At 41.1% G+C, this 22,048-nt stretch overlaps 1 protein-coding gene across 1 annotated transcript in view; it reads right to left on the bottom strand.

Annotated features, from left to right (window-relative positions):
• kirrel3b (kirre like nephrin family adhesion molecule 3b) overlaps positions 1 to 22,048 on the bottom strand; it is a 64,612-nt gene that overhangs the window by 29,706 nt on the left and 12,858 nt on the right. The window contains exons 4-5 of the mRNA XM_061073456.1: positions 15,598 to 15,755; positions 9,272 to 9,422 (exon numbers count right to left, since the gene is read on the bottom strand). Of these exons, the coding sequence (XP_060929439.1) occupies positions 9,272 to 9,422; positions 15,598 to 15,755 (309 nt within the window). The remainder of the gene's footprint in view (positions 1 to 9,271; positions 9,423 to 15,597; positions 15,756 to 22,048) is intronic.

Here is a 22,048-nt window from a genome sequence, read left to right as displayed (position 1 = left end):
AAACAGACAAATTCCAAATAAACTCTCTGATTCTTTTATTCAGGAGACCTACATTTCCCAAGTATGCAGTTTTCATTATGACCCAAAAACAATTTGCAACCTTTGATGTAACTGTACAACAACAGTATTTTAGGTAAATATACTGCACTTCAAACCACTAAGTCATTCAGAGGATGTTAAATAACACTGCAGCAGCAATTCAGCAGAAGTGTGAATCCCCATTGTGGAATAATGCTGTTGTGTTTTTCACAGGTGTGGGAGAGAAGGTGCTGTTTTTATTTTCGTATATTCATTAGCGTTGTTAAAAGGAACAAATCAAAGGGATCTTGACTTGATAAAGAGTTTCACTAAATGGCAATTTGCAATCAGTGAATAGTCCAAACTGCAATCCACTGCAATTAAAAACAACGAACCTCCTCTCCGCTATACAGCGCAATTAAAACAGTTCTTAGAATAACAAACATGCAGATTATGCAAAAGTGATAAACAACTTAATTCATCCTAATTGACAAAGGTGGGATTCTTTTTGAAGATACATGTTTATTTCCATATCAATGCTGTCCCATGTGAAACAAACAGCTATTTACCCTACAGACTCAGAGAGTGAATTTCAAGTAGGTGAAGCTATTTGTCAGGATTTCTGAGGAGACAGAGTATATCATCAGATGCATCACTAAATTCATGTGGATGGAGTGAACAATTCATACACATATACATTTAGATTACTCTGTAGCTGAAAAGGAAATCAAATATTTTGATATATTCATTGGAGTACCTACTTGGCAATAAACACCTTTTGATTCTGATTCTTATTCTGATTCTGATTTTTCTTTGCATTTCGACTTCCTTTGGTCTTGCACTAACATTAGTGTCTTATGTCATATTTACACACTAGTGCAATAGTGTTTGCTTGGCCTGAGGTGACGCTGGTTGCAGAAATGGACCGAGTCGAATGTCTACATCACACCAAATTGGGACTTTAACAATTCACATGCCAAGTGTGAAGTCAATAAGATAAATAGTTCTTGAGATATGAGAGCCATATGCAAACAAATAGACACTAACCTATAGTACAGAGTGTGACTTTGTGTGTTTTAATATATGCATGAACTTGCTGCATAATAACTAAGATATAACACTGTAAAAAAAATAGAAAAAAGACTTTCTCCCATCTTATCCAATGCAGTTACATGCCACAAGCTTAGCAGGGTTTCTGAGAAGCCACTTCGACAGAGATTTGTACTACCTGACATACTGGGAAGCCATCATGGATTGTGAGACTTGTCACAGGGGGAACGGAGCTGGTTCTGTGTTTTGATGCCTGAGCCACCATCTGTTTCAAAGGTGTGCAAAGTCTAGGTGCTTTGTGTTCAGTAATACGAATCCACTAACCAGGGACAATGCTTTGGATGCGGATGTGAAGAGCAGCAGTGGGCACAGAAATCCACACAGAATTCAAGAGGCACACACAAGCAGCGCGGTAGTGATGCCAAATGACACTGTGTATAGTTATGGAGAGTGAATCTGGGTGTAGCTGGATAGAGGGGGGGTGGGGCGAAGTGTCGGAAAACTGCCTTTTTACCCTGTAGCTGTGCAGATGCTCTGGGCTGGCTCAGCTGCCACGGAGCCCCAGAGAAGGGGGTTGAGGGTGGAGGGACTGGGGTGCCGGGATTCCAGGTGCCGATTGGCTGCCTACACACACCATATCCCCCATCAGCACACTCATTTCCCTCCAGGACAGTTGCCTCCCCCCCCCAACCCCCCCTCCCCAACCCTGCCAACCACTCTGCCACCTTCAAATCCGTGAGCTCCACCTGTGCCAGTTCTCCCCCAGGCCAGGAAAGAAAACAACAACATTGTGGATCCTGGAAGACTGAGGTCCGCTGTGAGCCAGCGAGTCTCTCCAGATACCGAGCGGCCAACTGTGTGTGTGTGTGTATCGGTGTGTTTGCATTTGTAAGTTGGGTTATGTGTGCGTATGGAAAAGGCCAAGCGGGTGTGTGTCATAATAAAACAGCAGTAAACGTTCCTATGCCTTGAGCAGCAGTGTTTAGCTGCCCAGTTGGTGTTTCTTAGCATTGCAAGCGGTTAATTGCGTGGACCGAAATGTGGGCAGAGGGAACCTCAGGGGCAAAGTGACAGATGTGGCAGCGGTGGAGGTCGGGATAGAATCCAGCGAGAAGCTGAACAGCAAAGAGAAGTAGACATAAAAAGAACAGTAAGGGAGATCTTGAGGTCGTGTCTGCATTATTAGCCACAGTCATATTATTCAAAGGCCTTTTTCAGTAAAGGCATTTCTACATTGTACTTTCCTATAATGCGCCCTTTTTTGTCCTCTGGTCTTGCTGCCAAGAGACTTCCAGAGACACAAATTCCCATAACTGTCAATCTGGCGACTAATTAAAGTTCTTTTAAATGATTGAGACGTAAAAAAACTGACCCTCCCTTAAAGACCAGGGCTCCTCTCAGCAAGAGGTGGTGTCATGACGACTTTACATCTACTTCTAAGTCAGGAGAGCAATGTGTTGGATTGCTCCGGCTCCCCGAAGAGCTGCAAGCAAAGACAGCCACGGGAGCAACAACTGTCAAACGTCTGCCAGCGACGGCCTCGGGGTGTGAAGCTCGGGACTGTCACTTCTCTGACCTTTGACCTTGCAGATATGACAGACATCTACTTAATAAAGAAGTCCATTTGCGGCTGTGATGTATAAATGTATGAGTTGCTGAGCGATTGCATTTGAGGCAACATGCGACGGCACATCAATATGCAGGACAGTTAATTCCTCAGATTCGTCAGGAGAGTAGAAGCAAAGGGGAGAGAGAAGGGGAGGTAAGGATGGATGGATGGATGGATGGAGGAAAAGGGGAGAGTAAGACTGATCGGTGCCTCGGTGAAAACAACAGGATGAATGGGATGGGGGATGGGTTGTGTTATATTTGCCCGACAGCTTTTGATCGGTTAGTTCAAAGTAGAGAGCAGATGGTGTTTTTGGAACAATCTTCCAACTTCTCTCTGTTTCCGGGAGAAAGTGCCAACACAAATACTTTCTTCCCTTTCTTAAAGCACAATTTCCCATCTCTCCGGGTCACTGTAGACAGCTGTTCTCCAGTAGGACCAGCCCCAAACTCCAGGAGTGACGGCTCCCTCTGTCGGATGGGGAAGCTGTGTGTGGGCCATCAGCTTGTGGCTTATGGCCTTGGCAATATGGGCAAACTGTCACATGGCTAGTAGAGTGGAATACTTCAGGGGAGAACAGACTGACAACCTGTGGTTCAACATATTGATCATGAGATATTTATCAGAATTTACTCAATCTAATGAAGGCAGATGCTCTGCTCATCTTGAAGCAGCTGACATTAAAAAGCATGCAGCGCCCCGTGTACTACAGATGCAAATCGCACGATAGTTGTCAAAGCTCAGTTTAGAACATCAGATGGATCTTCGGGGCATAGGAAGTGTGATATTTAGAAATCGTGTCTTAATAAATAAGATCACAAGATAACTCATCGCATTGCAGCATCATTAAAGCCTGCTCTTTCCCTCTCACTTTCAAATGCTGTCTCTGTTGAATTTGCTATTATCTGCTTGATTAAGCAGGGAGAGCATGAAGCTGAGCCAGCATCCCAAAACAAATCCTCCCCAATTGCACATCTGCATGTTCTTTATTAATTAGTCTCAACAAATGGCATTAGTTTCCCCCCCACATGGCTCAGCTTGTTTGCAATGCAAACACAGAGGAAGAGATCGGCTTCACGCATCCCCAGCGCATTCATTTCCCACCACGTGTGAAAGGAGCCTTTTCACATGTTGGGCCAATGCTCTGCAGATATGCAGCTTGGACGCGAGAATATTTTACCTTATGTGATGAGTGGGATTCAGCGGGACATGGAACTGCAGCATCAGAATCATATTTCACTGCAGTGCTTTTATGCCGGGGGGGTTAGGAGAGTTTAGTGATTAAAGTCCAAAGGGTGTAATGCAAGTTGCTGGAGAAAAAAAGCATCAGGGAGTAGCCACCTCTCTGCTATCAAATAATTACAGCCAGCTAATGGACTGGTATGGACAACTGAAGTCAGCAGTCTATCCCGGGTTCTGAATCACCTCTGATGGCTATAAACTCCTTTCATTCTGGCAACATCACCGGTACATAATGTATTTGGATGCTAATTTGTCTAACCCGTGGTCAGATAACGCTGTATGAACTTCTGTGGGAGTGAAACTGCTGAGGTGGATGTAACTCACAAGCATTAAAGCGATGATAAAAAGAAAATGGTGTTGTGAAATGCATTGGATTTTCGCTGGGTTTAAGCTGCAGAGCAGCACGCCGGGTTGTCTTTAGAATACTCTCATTTGGATTGCTGTAAGGATGGAGCGGCGAGAAAAAGGGCACCTCAGCTCAGAAGCGAGTGGAATACAAAATGTTGAGAAAGGGCATACAGACGGAGAAGATTTTTAATTACTTTTGTTGCTATTAATATTATCTCAGTAATACGGTCAATTAGATAACTCAGGGCAAGGAAATACATGAAACTTTTAATTCTTAATATTGGCTCTTGCATACAAAGAGAAATAGAATGATGAAATGGCCAATGCCAGCATTTATACAGAGTATGAATGCTCACTGGATAAAATCCACATTTTCAGGGGATACAAAGCTATTTGGGGAAATCTGCTTATTTTGCCGTCTTACTGAGTATTTGATGAGAACATCAATATCAATTTCATCTCTCTGCGCTCAATACGGCTTTCACACGGTGCCTGGGAAATATTTGCAAGGTATTAACCCTGTATTCAATAGCTGTCAACACATAATTTCGAATGGCTGATTAGAAAAAGAGAAATAAAATGACACTTGAAGTTGAACCTGGTGAGACTGCCAACACTTAAGTTGCCTGAACAAGACTGAATGCTTCAAAATAATCCCTAAGGTCAAAGTTTGAGCAAGGCAAGTGGATCTCAATGGAAAATGTGTGCATTCAATCTTTGAATTCATTCTTTCATGGAGCACAATTTCTACTCAAAGATTAGAGTGGCTTTTCAGTGGGTAAATTATAATATGATTCAATCAGATCTCCAAGGGACAGTGCTGGTTTAGAGGGCAGACCAGCTTCAGATCAGTGACCTGCTGTTTTACGGCCCTCACCAGGGTCCCACTTAGACGAACAGCAACCGTTCACTAGAGACTGCTGTTAATCCCTCCATCTTTGTTATTAGCCAGATGGTCATTGTAATACAGAACATGAAAAGGGACATGAAAAAGAACGTAATATATGCACAACCAGTTATGACTGTTCTTGTCAAAGTATTATATTCATGGTATTTCATGTTTCAAGTAATATAATTGCACTTTTCTTTATATAAAGGCCTCTACTAAATCAGAAAGAAAAAAAAAAAAATCTTCAGTTATAATGAATTACCTTTCCATTAGCACCAATTATAAATTAATTATTGATTAAAAAGACAATAGCGTACGACACTTTGTCGTACGCAACCCTGGACAGTCACTGAAGACGTGTGCGCAGCAACACAACATATCATTAGTATGCAAAATGGAATGTTCCTAGCTGCTTTGACAAAAGCGCTTTACTTATCTTATGAATTATGACCAAACTGCAGCATCACTTACCCTTGTAAGCTTTGAATGTAGCACGTCATATGGCAACATCTACTTTTTGTGTGATAGATGAGCACGAATGTCATTAAGTTCATGTTTATAGGAAGTGGCTTTAGAAAGTACTGTAACATTTAGCAATGTTGGATGAGATCAAGTTTATGCTGAACATATTGTAGATCATTGATAGATTTGCTGCTATGTTTTCCTTTATTTCTGAAAGCATTGAATACTGTCAACGGTTATGAGCCGGCACCGTTAGATCCCGGCACGTGACTGGCTCTTGCTATAGAATAGCGAGAACACCCTTGTAGAGTTGTAAAGAAGAGATGGTCAAGTGTTACATTTATTTCACGAGCTGACAAAGAGCGCCTGAGGGAACCATTGCATTGATAGGAAGGATGATGGCTTTCACCTTCTCAAAGAAAGGCTCACTGAGAAAGTTGTAGAGTGGGCATAAGCAAGAGAGGTCCCTGTTCCTTGTGTGATTGATTCCCTTTTGTCTTGCCTCTTCTCTGAATTCATCATTGATTTGTTGTTGAATGATTATCATCAATGTAACAAATGAATGAACACTTCCCTCTCTGAGTTATGAACTGAGAAACAAATGTATTTAATTTATTTAAGAAAAATAGCATTAAAATCAAGCCTTTCATGAAAACTAGCAAAGCATAAAGGATAATTAAATAATTGTGTCTTTTGTATGGCATTATCACCATATCTGATTGGGAGTAAATTTGAGGAAGACATACTGTGTCTCCTTCTGTACATTAGAGTCTGTCTCTCTGGTGGTGCTGTGTCCAGACTACTCCTTGCTCACTGTAGCTGACTGTGTTCCAAATTCATGCTTTGGATCCTTTGCAAATCCTGTGCAGTGAATACATCAGAACAGGCAGAAAAATCACATTTATAAAAATGCTCTCCAAATGTGAACTGCGCATTAAAGTGGTCATTGACAACTCATGAAGTCAGGAACTATAGCATGACCACGTCATAAAGCTCCGATTCAGGTGGTTACGAGATACTGGTTAAAACCACCTGAAACTTGTAAATGGTAGAGTGGAGGCCCTTTCAGTTAGAACGTGACAGCAGCACCACTGCACTACTAAACCCATAGTTTTCAATTACACGTGCTTGGCAAGGATGTTTTTTTGCTGCTTCTAGCAAAGTGTAATGCTCAAACTCGAATAATCAACACTCTATTGTGGATGTCTGAGTTCCCTGAATTGAATGACACCAGTATACGTGAAGACCTCTGGACCTTGGGAGGAAAGCTATTACGAAAGCATCACATTTTGTTCAAGCAGGCATGTCAGATGTGTTTTAACAGTCAGGTAACTTGTTCTAGGTCGGGGAAATGTGTAAAACAAAACTCTTTGTTAGCGTTTGGTGTAGGTTGCTAATCAGAGTTTTACAAATAACCAACTGAAGCTTAGGAATGCATATCTAGGCTTAACTATCCAGAAGGATGCAAACAACTACATGTAACATAGAGAGTGAAAGCAAATCTAGAAAATCATGCATGTGCTGTTAGAATGGTTGACGCAAGTAGAGGGAGATATATGGGGGAGACGTCTTCAGACTTGGGGGTGACAATTGCTGATGTTTCTCTGTTAGCGTTGGTGTATCGTTGGTCCTTCTTGTCACCTTGATGCATCAAGTCTACATTCACATCTTCTGAATAACACATCAGCTGCTTTCACCAGTTTCCAGAAAACGTCCATAAAAGCCTTCAGGTCATTTCAACATTCACCGTTGTTGGCTGCACTCTTGGAGGAGCCAGCCCCTGAATTATGACCCACATTTGAGTTTGCTGCTGCCACACAACAGCTGCTTCCACTTGAATATTTACCACAGCTGTCCTGCCACACACAGACCTCTGTGGAGGAGCAATCACATGCACAGGCCAGACCTACCCACACCAATGTGGTGTCAATGGAGGTCAGCTGCTACCATTCCTTGTGCAAGTGCTGCATCATTTATTTATTCAACAGCTGCGTATTGTTTCCGAAAGACTGGGTGCTACTCTCTAGTCACCTTCTTTGTGAAGTGTGGTGCATTCACATTTAGCTGGTTTACCTCAATACTCCTTTGTCACACTATGATGGGATTTGATCACTTCACCAAAGTTTAAGAGCAAAAATAGACATGCATGTGAATAATCATGAGGAACTGAGCTTTGTCAACATCTGTTTTCATAAAACACCAATGCAATCTCAATACCTCTTTACATCAGAACACATGTAAGCAAATGTCCTGGCAGTAGACAGTAGATTTCTTGTATAACTGAGAAAGGGCTTATATTTTTTAAACGTTTAAAAACTGCTGTGTTTAAAATGCTGTTGGCAAGCCGAGAAACATTAAATCAAATTAGACAACACTGAAACTGAGCAAATTGATACCCAGCACCAATAGATCGAAGTTCAATTACAGTGTGTTTCATTTCAGGAGCAGCTTAATTTGGAAGAGAAACTCCGGAGGCTCTGCTGAACTGTGCTGAACACTTTACCTGTCAAAGTCTGCTGAGGGGGGGTGGGAGTGGAGGCAGAGGAACCAGAGGCTAAGCCTTCTGGGAGACAATCGGAATCTCGACAATTAGTCTCTGCTGTCGCTCGGTTTGATCTTGCATGGCGACAAAATGTTTTCAGGAGCTTTAATTGTTTAAAGAGCACATTTTGGAATGCTAATTAGAAATCTGCTGCACTCATTTTTCCGGCTTAGATCATACATTCAGAAGAAAAGGGTGACGATGTGATGGCGGGCATTTATCAGAAATACATCATTATACATGGTGACAAATCAGTTTACATGTGGACACACTTCCCTCTCTGACTGCCTGATAAAAAAAGAAAAGAAAAAAAGACGAAGACAAACTGCAAGGGTTGCAGACACTAACAACTGTTAATCATTTTTACTCCCGCGCCTGAGTTGGCCTCTTCTTGCCATGCTCGCCTCTTGTGGTGTGCATAATGAAAAGAATGGGGCCGTCAGTCATAATGGCTCTCTAAATAGCATTTTCTGCTTTATTAGTCATACTTAATGGTGTTGAAGGGGCTGCGAGTGATGCAAAATCCCTTTGTTCCAAAGCCCTTCCCTTATTGTGAATGCTTCTTGATCGAAAAAAAGATTCCCTGACAATCGAGGCTGAATGTGTTTTACACGCTGGGCTTACTTTGTCTATATTAGAGGGGAATTGTTCATGCTCTCATCAAAAAGATTGATGGCATGAGCGAGGAAATAAAAGAGGCGGAGACAGTGTGCATAGTGCCACATCAGGCAGGTAGCTGGACCAAAAAGAAGACGGTCCCATTCATTCTAGATGGACATCTCTGATATTTCATTATAAAGAACAAAAAAGTGATGCATCACCGATCCATCCACCCACCTACATGGTATGAAAGTAGAATGGGAACCAATTTTAAATATCCATCAGAGCCTAAAATGAATCCTATGTTTGGAGTGTTTGTCATCCATGCCTGTCTGACAGTTTCACGCCTCCATGTTTGAAACACAACACATTTTTTAAAAGAAATGCATGTCATACAGAGACACACACAAACACACACACACAATCACTAACAAAGGAACTAAAAAAATTAATCTGCATGAGAGAGACACTGAAAACCTTGAAGAAAGAGAAAAAGAAGTGGTTTACTTACGCTGGATGTCGATTGTGACGCTGGTCTCCTTGCCATTGGGCACTGCCTTGTTGGAGGCCTTACAGACGATCTGCTGACCTGTCTCGATGTTGGAGGCTGAAAGGTAGAGTGTGCTCACCGTGCTTTCTCTTCTACCATCCCGCAGCAAGCTCTGCAAAGAGTGAAGAAGGACTGAGTGAAGTTCAAAGTAGCAGTGGAGGCAGTTGTGTAATTAATGAAAGAATGCTTGGCTGGAGCCATGGAATCATTTTCATTATCAATAAATGGATTTTATACATTGCATTTTAAATAGCTTAAATTTGAAGTAGGTATGCTGAACAAAAGAGATGGAAGAAACAGTTCACAAGATAAGCTTTGATGGAGAAGGTGTCAAACTGGAAAAAAGAGCAACAAATTCATGAACACACACATTTTGTCCAAAGGGATCCAGAGGAAACCCCTCAGAGCAGGCCAACCTGATTGCAGTGCCGATTGATGTGAAGAAATAAAGAAAAAGTGGAAATATATATATGTTTTTGCCTCTTTTGTGTGTCTGGAGAGCTGCGCTCTAGTGCATGGCTTGTCATACTCTACAAAGGAAATCAATCTTCTTTTCAGCGCTCATCCTCTGAGCCCTACATTGTGGAAGCCATCTGGAATCGGTTGGTAGCGCTCAGTAGCTCCCGCTCTCTCTTGAGCGCTCAGGGGAGGGCTCTGGGAGTCTATGTGAACCAGTGCGGGACAGAACAAAGTCACTGACTAGAACAAATTGCGTGGGCAACGGGGCACAGTGTGGTCAACCACAAAGTCAAGATGCATTTCCCTGCCATCTCTTAAAGGGAGGCCCATTATTGCTCTGTGTCTTCTGAAGAAAAGAGGAACCAGTTATAGTCAAGCACATCAAACATTCTCCTAACATACAAACACAGTGTTGGCCATAGGGAGCTCACTGTGGAGTTGCTTTACTGCACTGTCACCTGTAGATTAGTCTCACAGATGTATGGGCTGCCTCAAGGACATTTCCTTTTCTTTGATTTTTATCGCACAAAAACACGTCATCTTCAATCTCAAGGTCTATATACAATGTTTTGGTCTCCAAGCCGATTCATCTCTGAATGCAATGCTCTTAACTTATGTATACTAGGTTTAAATGTTAAACAAAAGCACTTGAAATGCTTTTAAGGTAAGTTAGATGTCAGGATTGAAAGCGCATGTTCTCTCAAAGTTCAGGAATGCTACATATTTCAACCACTCTCAAATGCTACCCATTAATCATTAGCAACCTGCTCATTCTCATGTGTCAAACAATAGCAATTATCTCCTCATTTCTCTGCTTTAATGCTTCTATTAAATAAAATTATAATCTATGTATGTGCCTTTCCTTTTTGCATAAGCATATATGCACATTCTGAAAAATACAATTACCGTGTCATTAGTGAGAATTTTGCAGTAAAAATAAATTCTAGATGGAGTCCATTTGTAAGTGAGGAACCTTGTGATGAAATTCATAGCTGTGCGTGAGCCACTTCTAAAGCAGAACGCATTAGCTGTCAGGCACAGGATATGTCAATGTAATATCCTTTCTGACACAGTCAGGATTGTTTCCCTCGTCGCTCTGGACCTGTCTGAAGTCATTAATCTTAGAAAAGGGGGTTAGCTGCCTGCTGCATTGAATTCAACACCATGCCACATTACAAACTGATAAATTTTCACATCACTGCCTGGAGGCCATGCGAAGAATACTTTTAACCATACTGGGAGAGGAATGACAAAAGTAACAAGATTGAGATGGAAAGGGTTGGTTCTTTTCATGTATATTTAAAGATGCATTATTTGATTTCTGACCTCTGGAGGGTGAAAGTAACACAACAAAGCGGCACTCCTCATCTTACTAATCTGATTAATGTGTCAGCAAATATCAGCAGACGCTGTCGGCTCCCCTTTTTTTGCAAACTGATGCACCAAACTATAATTTTAGTTAAAAAAACTCTTCCGTTATCCTTGGTAGAAGCGGTACCCCATGTCGTCAATCTTGCTCTAATTTTGAGATGGATTGTTTTCTTCGTCACGCCACAACTGCCAAGAAAACCCTTAACATAAGACATGGCTGACCTCAGTAGAAGACCAACGGGTGGCTTAAAAAATCTCTTACAAAACCGGATTTACTTCTAATTAAAAAAGCCAGCAGAACAAAACAGATTATCTACTTAATAAAACTTGATGTGCCGCTAGCCAAGCTAATTCATTGTTAGTCGTAAACCAGCACTGTGTTTACTTGGAATTTCAGCTGCAATGTTTTTCTGATTTCAATTTATTAAAATACAAGACGGATATTGCTTTTTAGACATTGGTTTATTTTCATATTAATCATGAATTCCAGTTGGTGTCGATTTTTAGCACAATAGGGATATAACAGTTCATAGTAACAGTGCTGCGTTTTTCATTGTGTGAAAGATTATTTTGCCATAAAAGTGAGTAACTCGCTAGTTCAGACAGTGAGATTGAAAGGTTCATAAGCTCTGACGCTAATAATCATTAGCAAGTCAGTGTCGAAAACGTTGCGCTGCAGCTTATGATTTTTAGCCGTTTCTGAATGTCGCTGTCTCTGGTTAAAATGTCAAACGCTGTCGACAGTCTGTTATATCAGCTCTCAATTATTAAACCTGCATGATGTCGGTTTGTGTGCTTTTGCTGCACAGCACCGTCAGTACTTTTCAAAGATAGTTTAGGAGATAATTAATTCTCAGAGTTAATATAGGTTAACTGAGCTCTGGTTTACATATGTTCAGTAAATTAAAGTCATGACCTTAAGTATTTGGATCAAGATGCTCATAAGGAATAAGGTGGGTAAAAGTCCTAATTGCGTGTACCGCTGTGTTATTTCATTGTGTCGGATAGAGAGAATGTTGAATCAAATAGTCAGAAAAAAAAGTCAGACTCAGTATCAAAAGATATCCAATAACAAATCACTCAGATTGGGATCAGAACACTTTCTGACATCACCTATGAATATTTTGCAGGGTGTTGACAGGTCTTAAGCGTTTGACACATTGCAGAAGACAAAGATTATTTCTATATATTTATGGATGCTATTGTAGGTTTGTCTCTTTATTTTAGCTCCATGTACACTCATATTTACCTTCTGTTCTCTAATTTGGCCAATACTCTAATATATGAGAGAAACTGAGACCCCAAAGTCATCTACAATGGTAGGAAATTAAAATGACCCATTGAGACCTGGCCGGCATGAAAGGAAAAGCCAAGTTTTTATTCAATCGGTCAAGTTTTATTCTGCACCACGCAAGGTCTCATTTAGTCGGGCAGTTTTTTGCTTTGTCATTGTACTATACAAGGTCAACATGGGCTGCTCCCCACAGACATTTTGTATTAACCTGAGATCGGCCAGCATGTCTCATTACAGTTCTTTAAATCACTGCTCAAAACATATTTATACATGAAAGCATTTCTAACATGCAAGTTTGAATTATTGTCATTACAACAATCAGTCTTAGAGAGTTCAAGTTTGAGGTTCTGCCAGAGGTTTCTCCCAGTTAATGAGGGAGTTTTTTCTCTCCACAGTACTTGCTCATTGTGGGAACTTATGATGTTATGATTTGGCTCTTGAGTTGGACTGAACAGAATATCTTTTATTACAACCGATTCCTCATTTTGCCATCAACTTTTGTTTGAAGCACTTTGCAACCTTGTTTAGATAAGTGCTATACAAATTAATTATTATTATTATACAGACTATTTATGAATAGGTTAAAAATATATGTTTAACAATAGTCACTGTAGTTCAATATATTTAGCATAACAAATGTACATAAATTAACATGCAACAATCTTTTGAGATCCTTAAAAAGTGGATTAGCTGACTAATTAGTGTATTTAATTTTCATCGAATAAGTATAAAGATCATATTAATGTTATCTTTTTTTGTAAATTTTTTTTACTCTACAAATTATGGGAACCTCAGCAATTCCCCTCGTGTTAAACATCTACATGATTGTACTGCAAAGTTAAGGGTATAAAATATACTATTTTATATTTAGAGATATTGTTTAGTCTGAAACCTCCATACACTAAAATCAATCCCTGGTCTCCAGTTCACCTCTCTGCCTCCCACTGGAGCTTTTTGAAAAAACATGCTGCACACTGGGGAGAATAACTTTCGTGTATGCATCATGTTTCTTTTCAAATGCTTCGTTGTTCCATACCGGTGCAAACATATCATATAGCAAGTGAGCACACTCCCCAAACCACGGCTCAGACCCGGAGGCTGCATGTTACAAACTGAGCTTTGCTGTTTGCCACTGAGATTCTCCACTGGTGGCAGATGGGATATGAGTATTCACTCCTATAATCTTTTTTTAAACATTCACCTAAATGGGACAACCTTCTGCCTTTTGATTATAAGGGATGCTAGCTCCTTGCTATACTCAGAGTTCTGTTTTTGTTTTTTAAAGCTGCCCTCGCTAATGATCAGCAATGCATCAACTCAGTGCCTCGCTGATATAATAAACCTAACACACATTATAACTAAGTGATAGCTTTAATCATACTCTTTCTCTTTAACCACTGGTCCAGTAAATCGCTTTCTAAGAGGTCAGGAAGATGAGGTTTTCGGAAGCCTGGGTGGGAAATTATCTTCGGGTCAGTGATATCATTAGATATAACACCATCAGGAAAGCCATTTCTGTAAATCCCCCACCACATCTGTTCACATTAGTCCTCTTCATGTGCGGGATATAAGAAGACCGTCAGAGCAGATGATTATGCTAACAAAATGTCCCCTTCCTGCCTGCTCTGCGGACCCAAAAAAAGAGTCATCTTCTTTTAATCGAACCCATTGCTTTTTAATGGTCGGCGATAGAGGGAAGAGGGAAGAGGGACATACTTGTGCTCAGCGCGGGCATGTGAGCATCCATCATCTCTACCAGTACAGAATGTCCTCACATCTGCCGCCGTTGCGAGAGGAAGTAGAGGCAGGAAGCGCACTCTCCGCCCACCATTAGTTAGCGGCACCTCAAGCAATCACTTCATTCAAATCGCCCTGGTGCTGTACCCAGTCCAATCAATGGCATTTATCTACTCTTTGAAAAAAGCCGATAATGGGATGAGGCAGCACAGGGAGCGAGGCAAAGCGTGGGAGGTGTTAGTGCTCTAAAGTGCCTCGTCTATTTATGTCCTTTTGTTTAAATGGAAATAGAACATGACAGTGTTGATTGCATGATTAGCCTTGAGGGCTAACGTCAATCAAGGGTCTGTGGTGTGTATGGTGACCTTGACAGATATGTTGTAAACTGTGGCTATTGCGTTATTTGGCATAAAAAGTCAGAACATGATCTGAAATTGAGAATCATCAACCCTGTTTAGACCTGGCATTACCACACTCAAGTGGACACCTCTCTGTACAGGTGTGATTGTACCCAAGTTTCATGTCTGTGGAGATTGTCAGTCGTCCAGGTCATGGTATATTCAAGAGCTAAAAACAAGTCAACTGGACTTGGTTGAGTTACTTGAAGACGTTTCAGCTCTCATCCAGGAGGATTCTTCAGTTCTAACTGACTAACTGAAATCCAGTTGACCTGCTTTTAAAACTTGGATACCCAAGATGCAGTGAAGACGGATTTGTGATCTGATCACTCAGACCACAGTAGGTATCTGTGATCTGGGACACGTGGCCACATTCTCATAACAGTATGAATACAAATGTGTTTCCTATTCATCAAGTTTGACTGTTTTCAAATGTCTTCCCTATTTCAAATGAGTTTTGAATGATTTCATTGTAGAGCTGTGTGGAACACATTGACTTCCATCCACGCTCCTCCATGCTCTCACCATGCATTAGGTCATTGCAAACTGCACTGATGTACCTAATGGTTTGCATGTACAGCAAGGAAGGGACATTCAAAGGGAAGATTCAGCGAGAGACAGACGACACTTAAGGAGGAGATCAAAACACCAGAGAGAAATGCAAAGTTACTGAAAGTTAGTTCCGTGATCTTACCATCTGCTTGAGCTCATTTGTTTACAAGGGAAAATGAGAACACAACCTGGATTTTCAAGGGATTTCATTTAAAAAAACAGAGTCTGGATGCTTGAGCAAAACACCCAATGACACAGGCTGCTCACGCTGAAACATCTCATGTCTGTTTAACACTTTTGCAGTTGTTATTTTACAGCAAAGCATGACTTGCAAAGATGTTAAGTAGCTGTTTTCATTCTCCCTCTTGGTCGCCTGTCATAAAAGATGAACGGCTCCCCCCCTGCCCACCATTTCACCCCCCATCCTGTCCCCAGCTTGTCTACAAACCTGATATGACACACACCTCTAAGCTTACCTTGGAGTACATGGCCCCATTGAGGACCTCTCCGTTGCGGATCCAAATGATTGAGGCTGCTGGCTTGGCGTTGTCAGCATGGCACGTCAGATTGAGCGGGTCTCCAGCTCTCAGACTCACCACCGGCCCTCCGCTGATGACTGGGTCCTCTGGGGGAACTATTGATACAGACACACAGAGAGGGAGTCGTTAGGGATATGACAAACATATGATAATGAATGGAAGTTTTGTATCAGCAAATCAATACGGACTGAGACATTCTGTTAATGTGAACCATTAGTAAAGTATGTGTGTAATCGAGTTTTTAATCGATATATAACATGTTTTGTTGTTGAGGGCACTGTGGCAAGTAAAAGAGAAAAAAAAACTTAACATGCATCAGCTTTGTTTATCTGATGTTTTGCACTTCCACAACACTGTGATGCAGAAAATATTTGCTGAACCACAACTAACTCATATATGATACCCGCAAGGATTTGAATGAGTGACGCGAAATCTCATCATACAGTTAATCTCCATATAATTTGTGAATTTATAACACCAGAAAGAGCTGTGAGAAACTGAGTTTATTGTATGCAAATTATGTTTCTATAAGAATGGAAGCCATGTTTATGGTTACTTGTCCAAGGGAGCTAATAATTTCACAGTGAGACCAAGATTTAATGTTTTTTTCCTGTTCTTTATGGAAAACTAGCAGTAGATAATTAAAGATAAAGTAACTGCATGAACAGTAACATAACCATCCATCCAACCATCCACATTCATACAGTGCACACATAAATATATAAACCCCTCCAAAATAAGCATCACAACAATGCTATGCATGCCTCTAAATGGCACTGATCAAAGTCCTATCCCTGTTATGCCCAGGAGACAATCTGTTTTTTTGTTTCTTATAACTGAAACTGCAGTGAATTATTGATTGACCTGAGTGCTCATTACAATGCAGATCTGGGGCAAGATGAAATCAAAGGCTGCAGGCAGCTGCCATATTCCCCCTGCAAAAGCATCATAATTGGAAGGAAGGTGGTTATGGGTAGGATTTATGCTGTCAGACAGCACCGAGATGAGTTGAAAGAAAGAACAATTTCATTTGAGACGCTGGTTTGTATGTTTAATGACAATAAATATAAAAGGGCTGTTTCATGGCAGATATTAACCAGGATGTGATTTCAGTTGTGTCTATACAATAATGTTGCTCTACAGAAAAGTTTATCCATTTATCTAACTCAGTTTTAGTTGCCATTAATTTATTTTTAACATCATCGAACAAAAGCATTTTGTAATTATCACTTTTTATGTGTGCCCATGGTATCCAGGCTGTAATTAAATGACAAGTCTGAAGAATGTGAATCAAATGATTCACAGGAAATAAAACATATCATCCAGTGTTACTGTTATTTCAGACTTGTTGTTTACTGTACTGTCCCCAATGGTAAAATAGAACAGAGTGCTAATGCAAACCAAGGATTTCACACTGATAAAGCTGCAAATTAAAACTGGGCAATTTTTTCTAGTGAAGCAGTCACAACAAACACAATGTGTTTGTTATTGTGTTGTTAGGCGAACTATGATTAATTACTAAAATGTGTCATAAAGAACAAAGCTTTGTCATTATGGTTTTTTGGTCACCATATCTGTTTGCAAATTGTAATAAAATTAGGAGCAAATTCCCATGAGTTGAAGGAGTTGAGCTTCTAAGGGCGTTTTCACACCTGACCATGAGCTGAACTAATGGTCATGTCAACAGTCTACACTTGATCTGGTTAGTTTTAATTTTGTATTTAAGAATCACATTTTTGGAGCGGACAAAAGACTTCTGTTTAAGATACATACTAACTATCATCCTTTGTGGGGGCTGCATTTATCTATTCTTGATATTGATTGGTTTGTGGACAGGCCAGTTTAATTTGTTCAATTGGTTGCCACTGTTATATCATTATTACTACCAGCAAAATGAACATCCTCATTGTTCAAACACTGTATCTTCTGAAGCGAGGACTACGAGCAAACCTGCCACTGACTTCAGCTTCTCTATCTTCTTCTAGTGTTTCATGCTGTCTCAATTTCCTGCCAAATTTCCTGCCATACTATCACAACAAACCCAAGTTTCCTAAACCAATTTCTTCATTAAAACAACATATATTTACAGATACACTGGATGCTCTTACGTTGTATCTCTGTATGTAAGTAGTTGCTCAATTGTCCATTATTCAAAGGGCCTTGTGGTATTTTTAGCATGGCACAGAGCAAGTGGAGCAGCACTTCAAATTGGTCGCCCAAAGAAACATCGTACTCCGGTTCTTTGTCACACGCAAGCTGGTCTTGGTCTCGCTGTGGTTAAACGATTCACAGGGTTGGTGTTTTTGGCCTTGTCGTTGTGACTCATGCCTTTATAACATAAAACATGGAAAATGTTTGTTTGTGCAAATTGTCAGACAATATGAGCATCACTGCTCCACATTTAGCAATGAGTAAGAACTTAATCAGACCAGTGTGGGAGCAGTCTAGTCTGGACTCTGACTAAACCAATGACCAACTTGACCCGAAACCCTGTGATTCCGAAGGCCATTCCCACTCAATGGTTCCTGTTGTGTGTGTATAATTTGAAACATGGTGTTTATTCTGGACGGCTCCCTTTCATCTGCTCTTCATTAATATGCGGATGGGTGGGAGAGGCGAGGGCTCTCAGGTCAGCTCTTGCACATCAGACAACAATGTCTGCTTATCTTGGCAAGTGAGAAAGGATCTGTGTGACAACATGGCCTTCTCCTGTTCCTTCATCAGCAGCTAGAAACGAGGTGAAGAAGATGGCATGCGATTATGCTTGTGCTGGAGATACTTTATGGCATCTAAATGAGAGAGGGAGCATGTGAAAGAAATCATGAGATGGGCTGTTGGAGAAAGCCCTCCCATTCGTCATTACAGAAGATGAAAAAAATGATGCCCGGTGGTAGCACTGTGACAGTTGATTGCAAAGATGGTGGTATTGGCTCGCTGTCATTTCTCTCTTGAACACATGACTGAAACATTAATTAAATATATGCATCCATAAAAAGGCTTTTTAGCAGAGAGGGGGAGATTAGAAAGGTGTTGGACGGCAGGGGAATGATACGTCTCCTTCGCTGCACATCCAAGTCAGGTGATTTCATATTATTGCTTAAAAGTGCTCAAACATCTGGAGAGAAAGGGAGATCATATTCTTTTTGCGCTGTTGAAGGAAATACTCCTTTCTACACATAGCAATGTAAACACATGCTGCAGGGGTCAGAAGAAAACATGGCTATATGTGATTATAACCTAGCAGGCTGTTTCAGTAGGTTACAGTTTGACCTTTAATTGTCTCAGTTGTCTACTATTATTCAGCCTCATGTTTTCCACTGAGGGATGTCAGAGCATACGGTGCAAGAGGAGTTTATGATTTCCAGCATAGTGGGGCTGCATGGGAGAGAGGAGGTCACAGGCAGACCAAATAGTGCACCGCTACACTTTCAGGTCATGCACCCCTGGAGGGCTGCCTGCCAGCAGAACACTGTGGGTGAACGGTGAACAGACAAGGGGAAGAAGGACATGCCTGGCTGCCTCCATCCTGCCTCCCACAAGTCTGTGTCTTTCTGTCCTTCATTGTGTTTGAGGTCTTACTGTGTGCAGAAGTTGCCAGTGTAGGGACAGTTTGTAAAAGTGGGGACTGAATCTGTTGTCTCTCAAGTTACAGCACTGTTTCTGTGGCATGTTTTTAGGGATTGCCACAGTTTAAAGATGGACTACATTATGAGGACTGTTGGTAGGTAAAGTTTTAGAATTGTAGAGTTTGCACATATCCTTGCTTTTCTCTTCTAAGGAAAGGGTTTGCCGAACAGACAGATTTGGATTTTGATGCCTCCAAACCCCAGGTGATGTCAATGAATGCCACTACTCACCATGAATGTGGACATCCAGCTATAATGATGAGATTTCCTTTTTTGGAATTCTTGTCTGCAGGGAGAGGGCACCAAAAAAGGAAAACTAGAATGAAGGCTTTTGCCGGTCTCTGTAGCCAGTCTTGAATTCAGAACAACAGTCCAATGAAACTGCAGTGTAAATGTAAAAAGCAATGTAAAACCAATGCTCAGAATGCTGGGGAGAGACAACATGTGACATGAAAAAGATTGATGCCTTCACACAAATCTGCTGCATCTTCTAGCCAGAGACAATCTCAAAGAAACAAGTTGACTTTGTGCAACAGTATTTATTGCTGCTGAATTTGATTGCTAGGGCGTGTCCTCTGAATGGCCGAGGATCAAATCCCAGAGGTTAAACCAAGATAGACTCTATGAGGGAAAAGGAAAACAACACCGTTAAAGGAGACGGACCTAAGGAGGGGCAAGGCAGAGCATGTGGTACAAGACGATTCTGTCCAAGATCGCTGAAGCCTTATCTCCCACCAGGGACAAAGAGGATTAAATTAGTTAAGTAAGCACCACTAAACGCTCATAGGATAAAAACAGAAATGAATACAAATGATGAGCAAAAATTAATTTCAATAGATATGTCGTTCTTTCTCTTCATCTGTGATCTTCCACGGATCCTGTCTTATGACTGCCAGGTCTGACAGTTATACAGAGGCCAAGCCTTGAACTTGAATCAGCCATCATCATTACTGGGCTGTTTGCTAACTCGGCAGTCCCTAATGGTTCTAAATTAGCTCTTTACGGCAGCCATTCGATGGACTTGGCATAAGTAGTGTGGTCAGTGGTACAGATTGATCGCTCCTCTTTAATTACAGGGCTGACTCACTGCACACCCTGCTCCACTCACTACCATTTTTTTTCTGCTTGGGGATAATAATGTAATCCCTTTCAACACTTTGGCAAATTTGCATTCTCATGTGCATGCATATACATACACCGTTGGCATGCATATGCACAGACACTGACATTTAGACGTATTTCTGTGATAGAGGTTTTGTGTAAATCAAGGTTCACTGATTGCAGATCAGTCACAAAGGAGTTAATATATGTCTGTATTAATCAAAGCCGTATAGCATTGGGTATCACCTGAGAATGTAAAGTAGACAGTTAATTAGTCTATTTATTAAAAAGGGCTCCTTTGAGTTAGTTTCACCCATGGTTTTGTTACAGCAGCAGTTTTTACATGGGTTCTAAGGCGATGAGGTTAGCTCAGGGTTAAGGTCAGAGGTCTATTATCTCACCCAGTATGATATAAGACTTGGGATTATATTATGTACTGTATGTCTTCAGATCTATCTGACTTATCTGACAATAAAGCTCCATCTTGGAGACCTAAATCAACCAGAGAAAAGACACTGATGTCAGATAGCCTGGACTTCAATGAGATCATTTACTTTTACTGGATAATCAAAGATATCCATAAATGAGACCAAGGCATATTGATGTGTAATTAACTCAACAGTACAAGGCAGTAAGCCTGTCAACCCTTAAGGGGGTCCTGAATAAACCCAGAGGGTCATAAAGCTGCCTTTTGCCTTACATATTAATTCTACAAACATAGCACATACAGTTTTCCTAAATACATAAAAACTTGAATTTACAGTAGGCGAGAAGGAGATGATGACATTTGGTGGAAATGGCCGAGTTTTCCTCAGTCTTGTAACAACTAGTGTCGCCAAAGGTGTGCCTGCCGGGTTTTTTGGGTCGAACCACTATTTGGGGGACCCTCTCCAAAGCATCCAATTAAAACCTTGCGAGCACCCCAGCTTTCCAGGAGCACCAGCAAGGGAGAAAAAGCAATTTGGAGGCAAATGAATGAGAGAGGGCTCCTCACAAGGATGCTGGAGGGGTAAGTCTAGCAATGTGTATCTGCTGTAGTGCTGTGCTCCGGCGGACGTGTCCTGAACAACAATGAGCTCCCTGACTTGCCTGTCTATTTCAGAGGAATACTCACACGGGCCGCCTGTCACCCCACTGCGACAGCTTGCAGAGTTTGTGATAGATAGATCAAGAAAAAAAAAGGATTCTCAAAGAAAAGGAGAGAAATACCCAGCACAGGTGAATACAGGAGACATGCGTGGCTCACCGGCCCAAATCACTGGTCCTTTTCAAGTGCTGTCATTGTACACCTGTTTGAAATCCAGAAGATCTTCAGTTCTTCAGATCTTCAATTCCCCATGTCATGCGTGCGCACATGCACACACATGACATGGGGAATTGAATGAGTGAAATGATTGAATGAGGGTGAAAGAGAGACTAACACACGGAACAATTTGATTCTTAAACAGAATAGGAGTTGGCAATCACAAATAGCGTGACAGCTTGTGCAAAATTAAAAAAAAAACAAAAGCTGCAGATGATTGATTTACAGGACAGTGTGCTTTGCCACACGGTAAAGAATAAACTGAGAGTGTAGATGTGGCTCCGAAGAAAAATGGAGGTATGGAAATTTAATTGAATCGGGGACAAAACAAGAGAAGACTCAAAGACCGTACAGAAAG

Source organism: Limanda limanda, chromosome 6 (assembly GCF_963576545.1).
Source record: "Limanda limanda chromosome 6, fLimLim1.1, whole genome shotgun sequence".
Classification (NCBI taxonomy): Eukaryota; Metazoa; Chordata; class Actinopteri; order Pleuronectiformes; family Pleuronectidae; genus Limanda; species Limanda limanda.
Note: the sequence above shows the minus strand (reverse complement) of the source record. Positions and strands in the feature narration are given on the sequence as shown.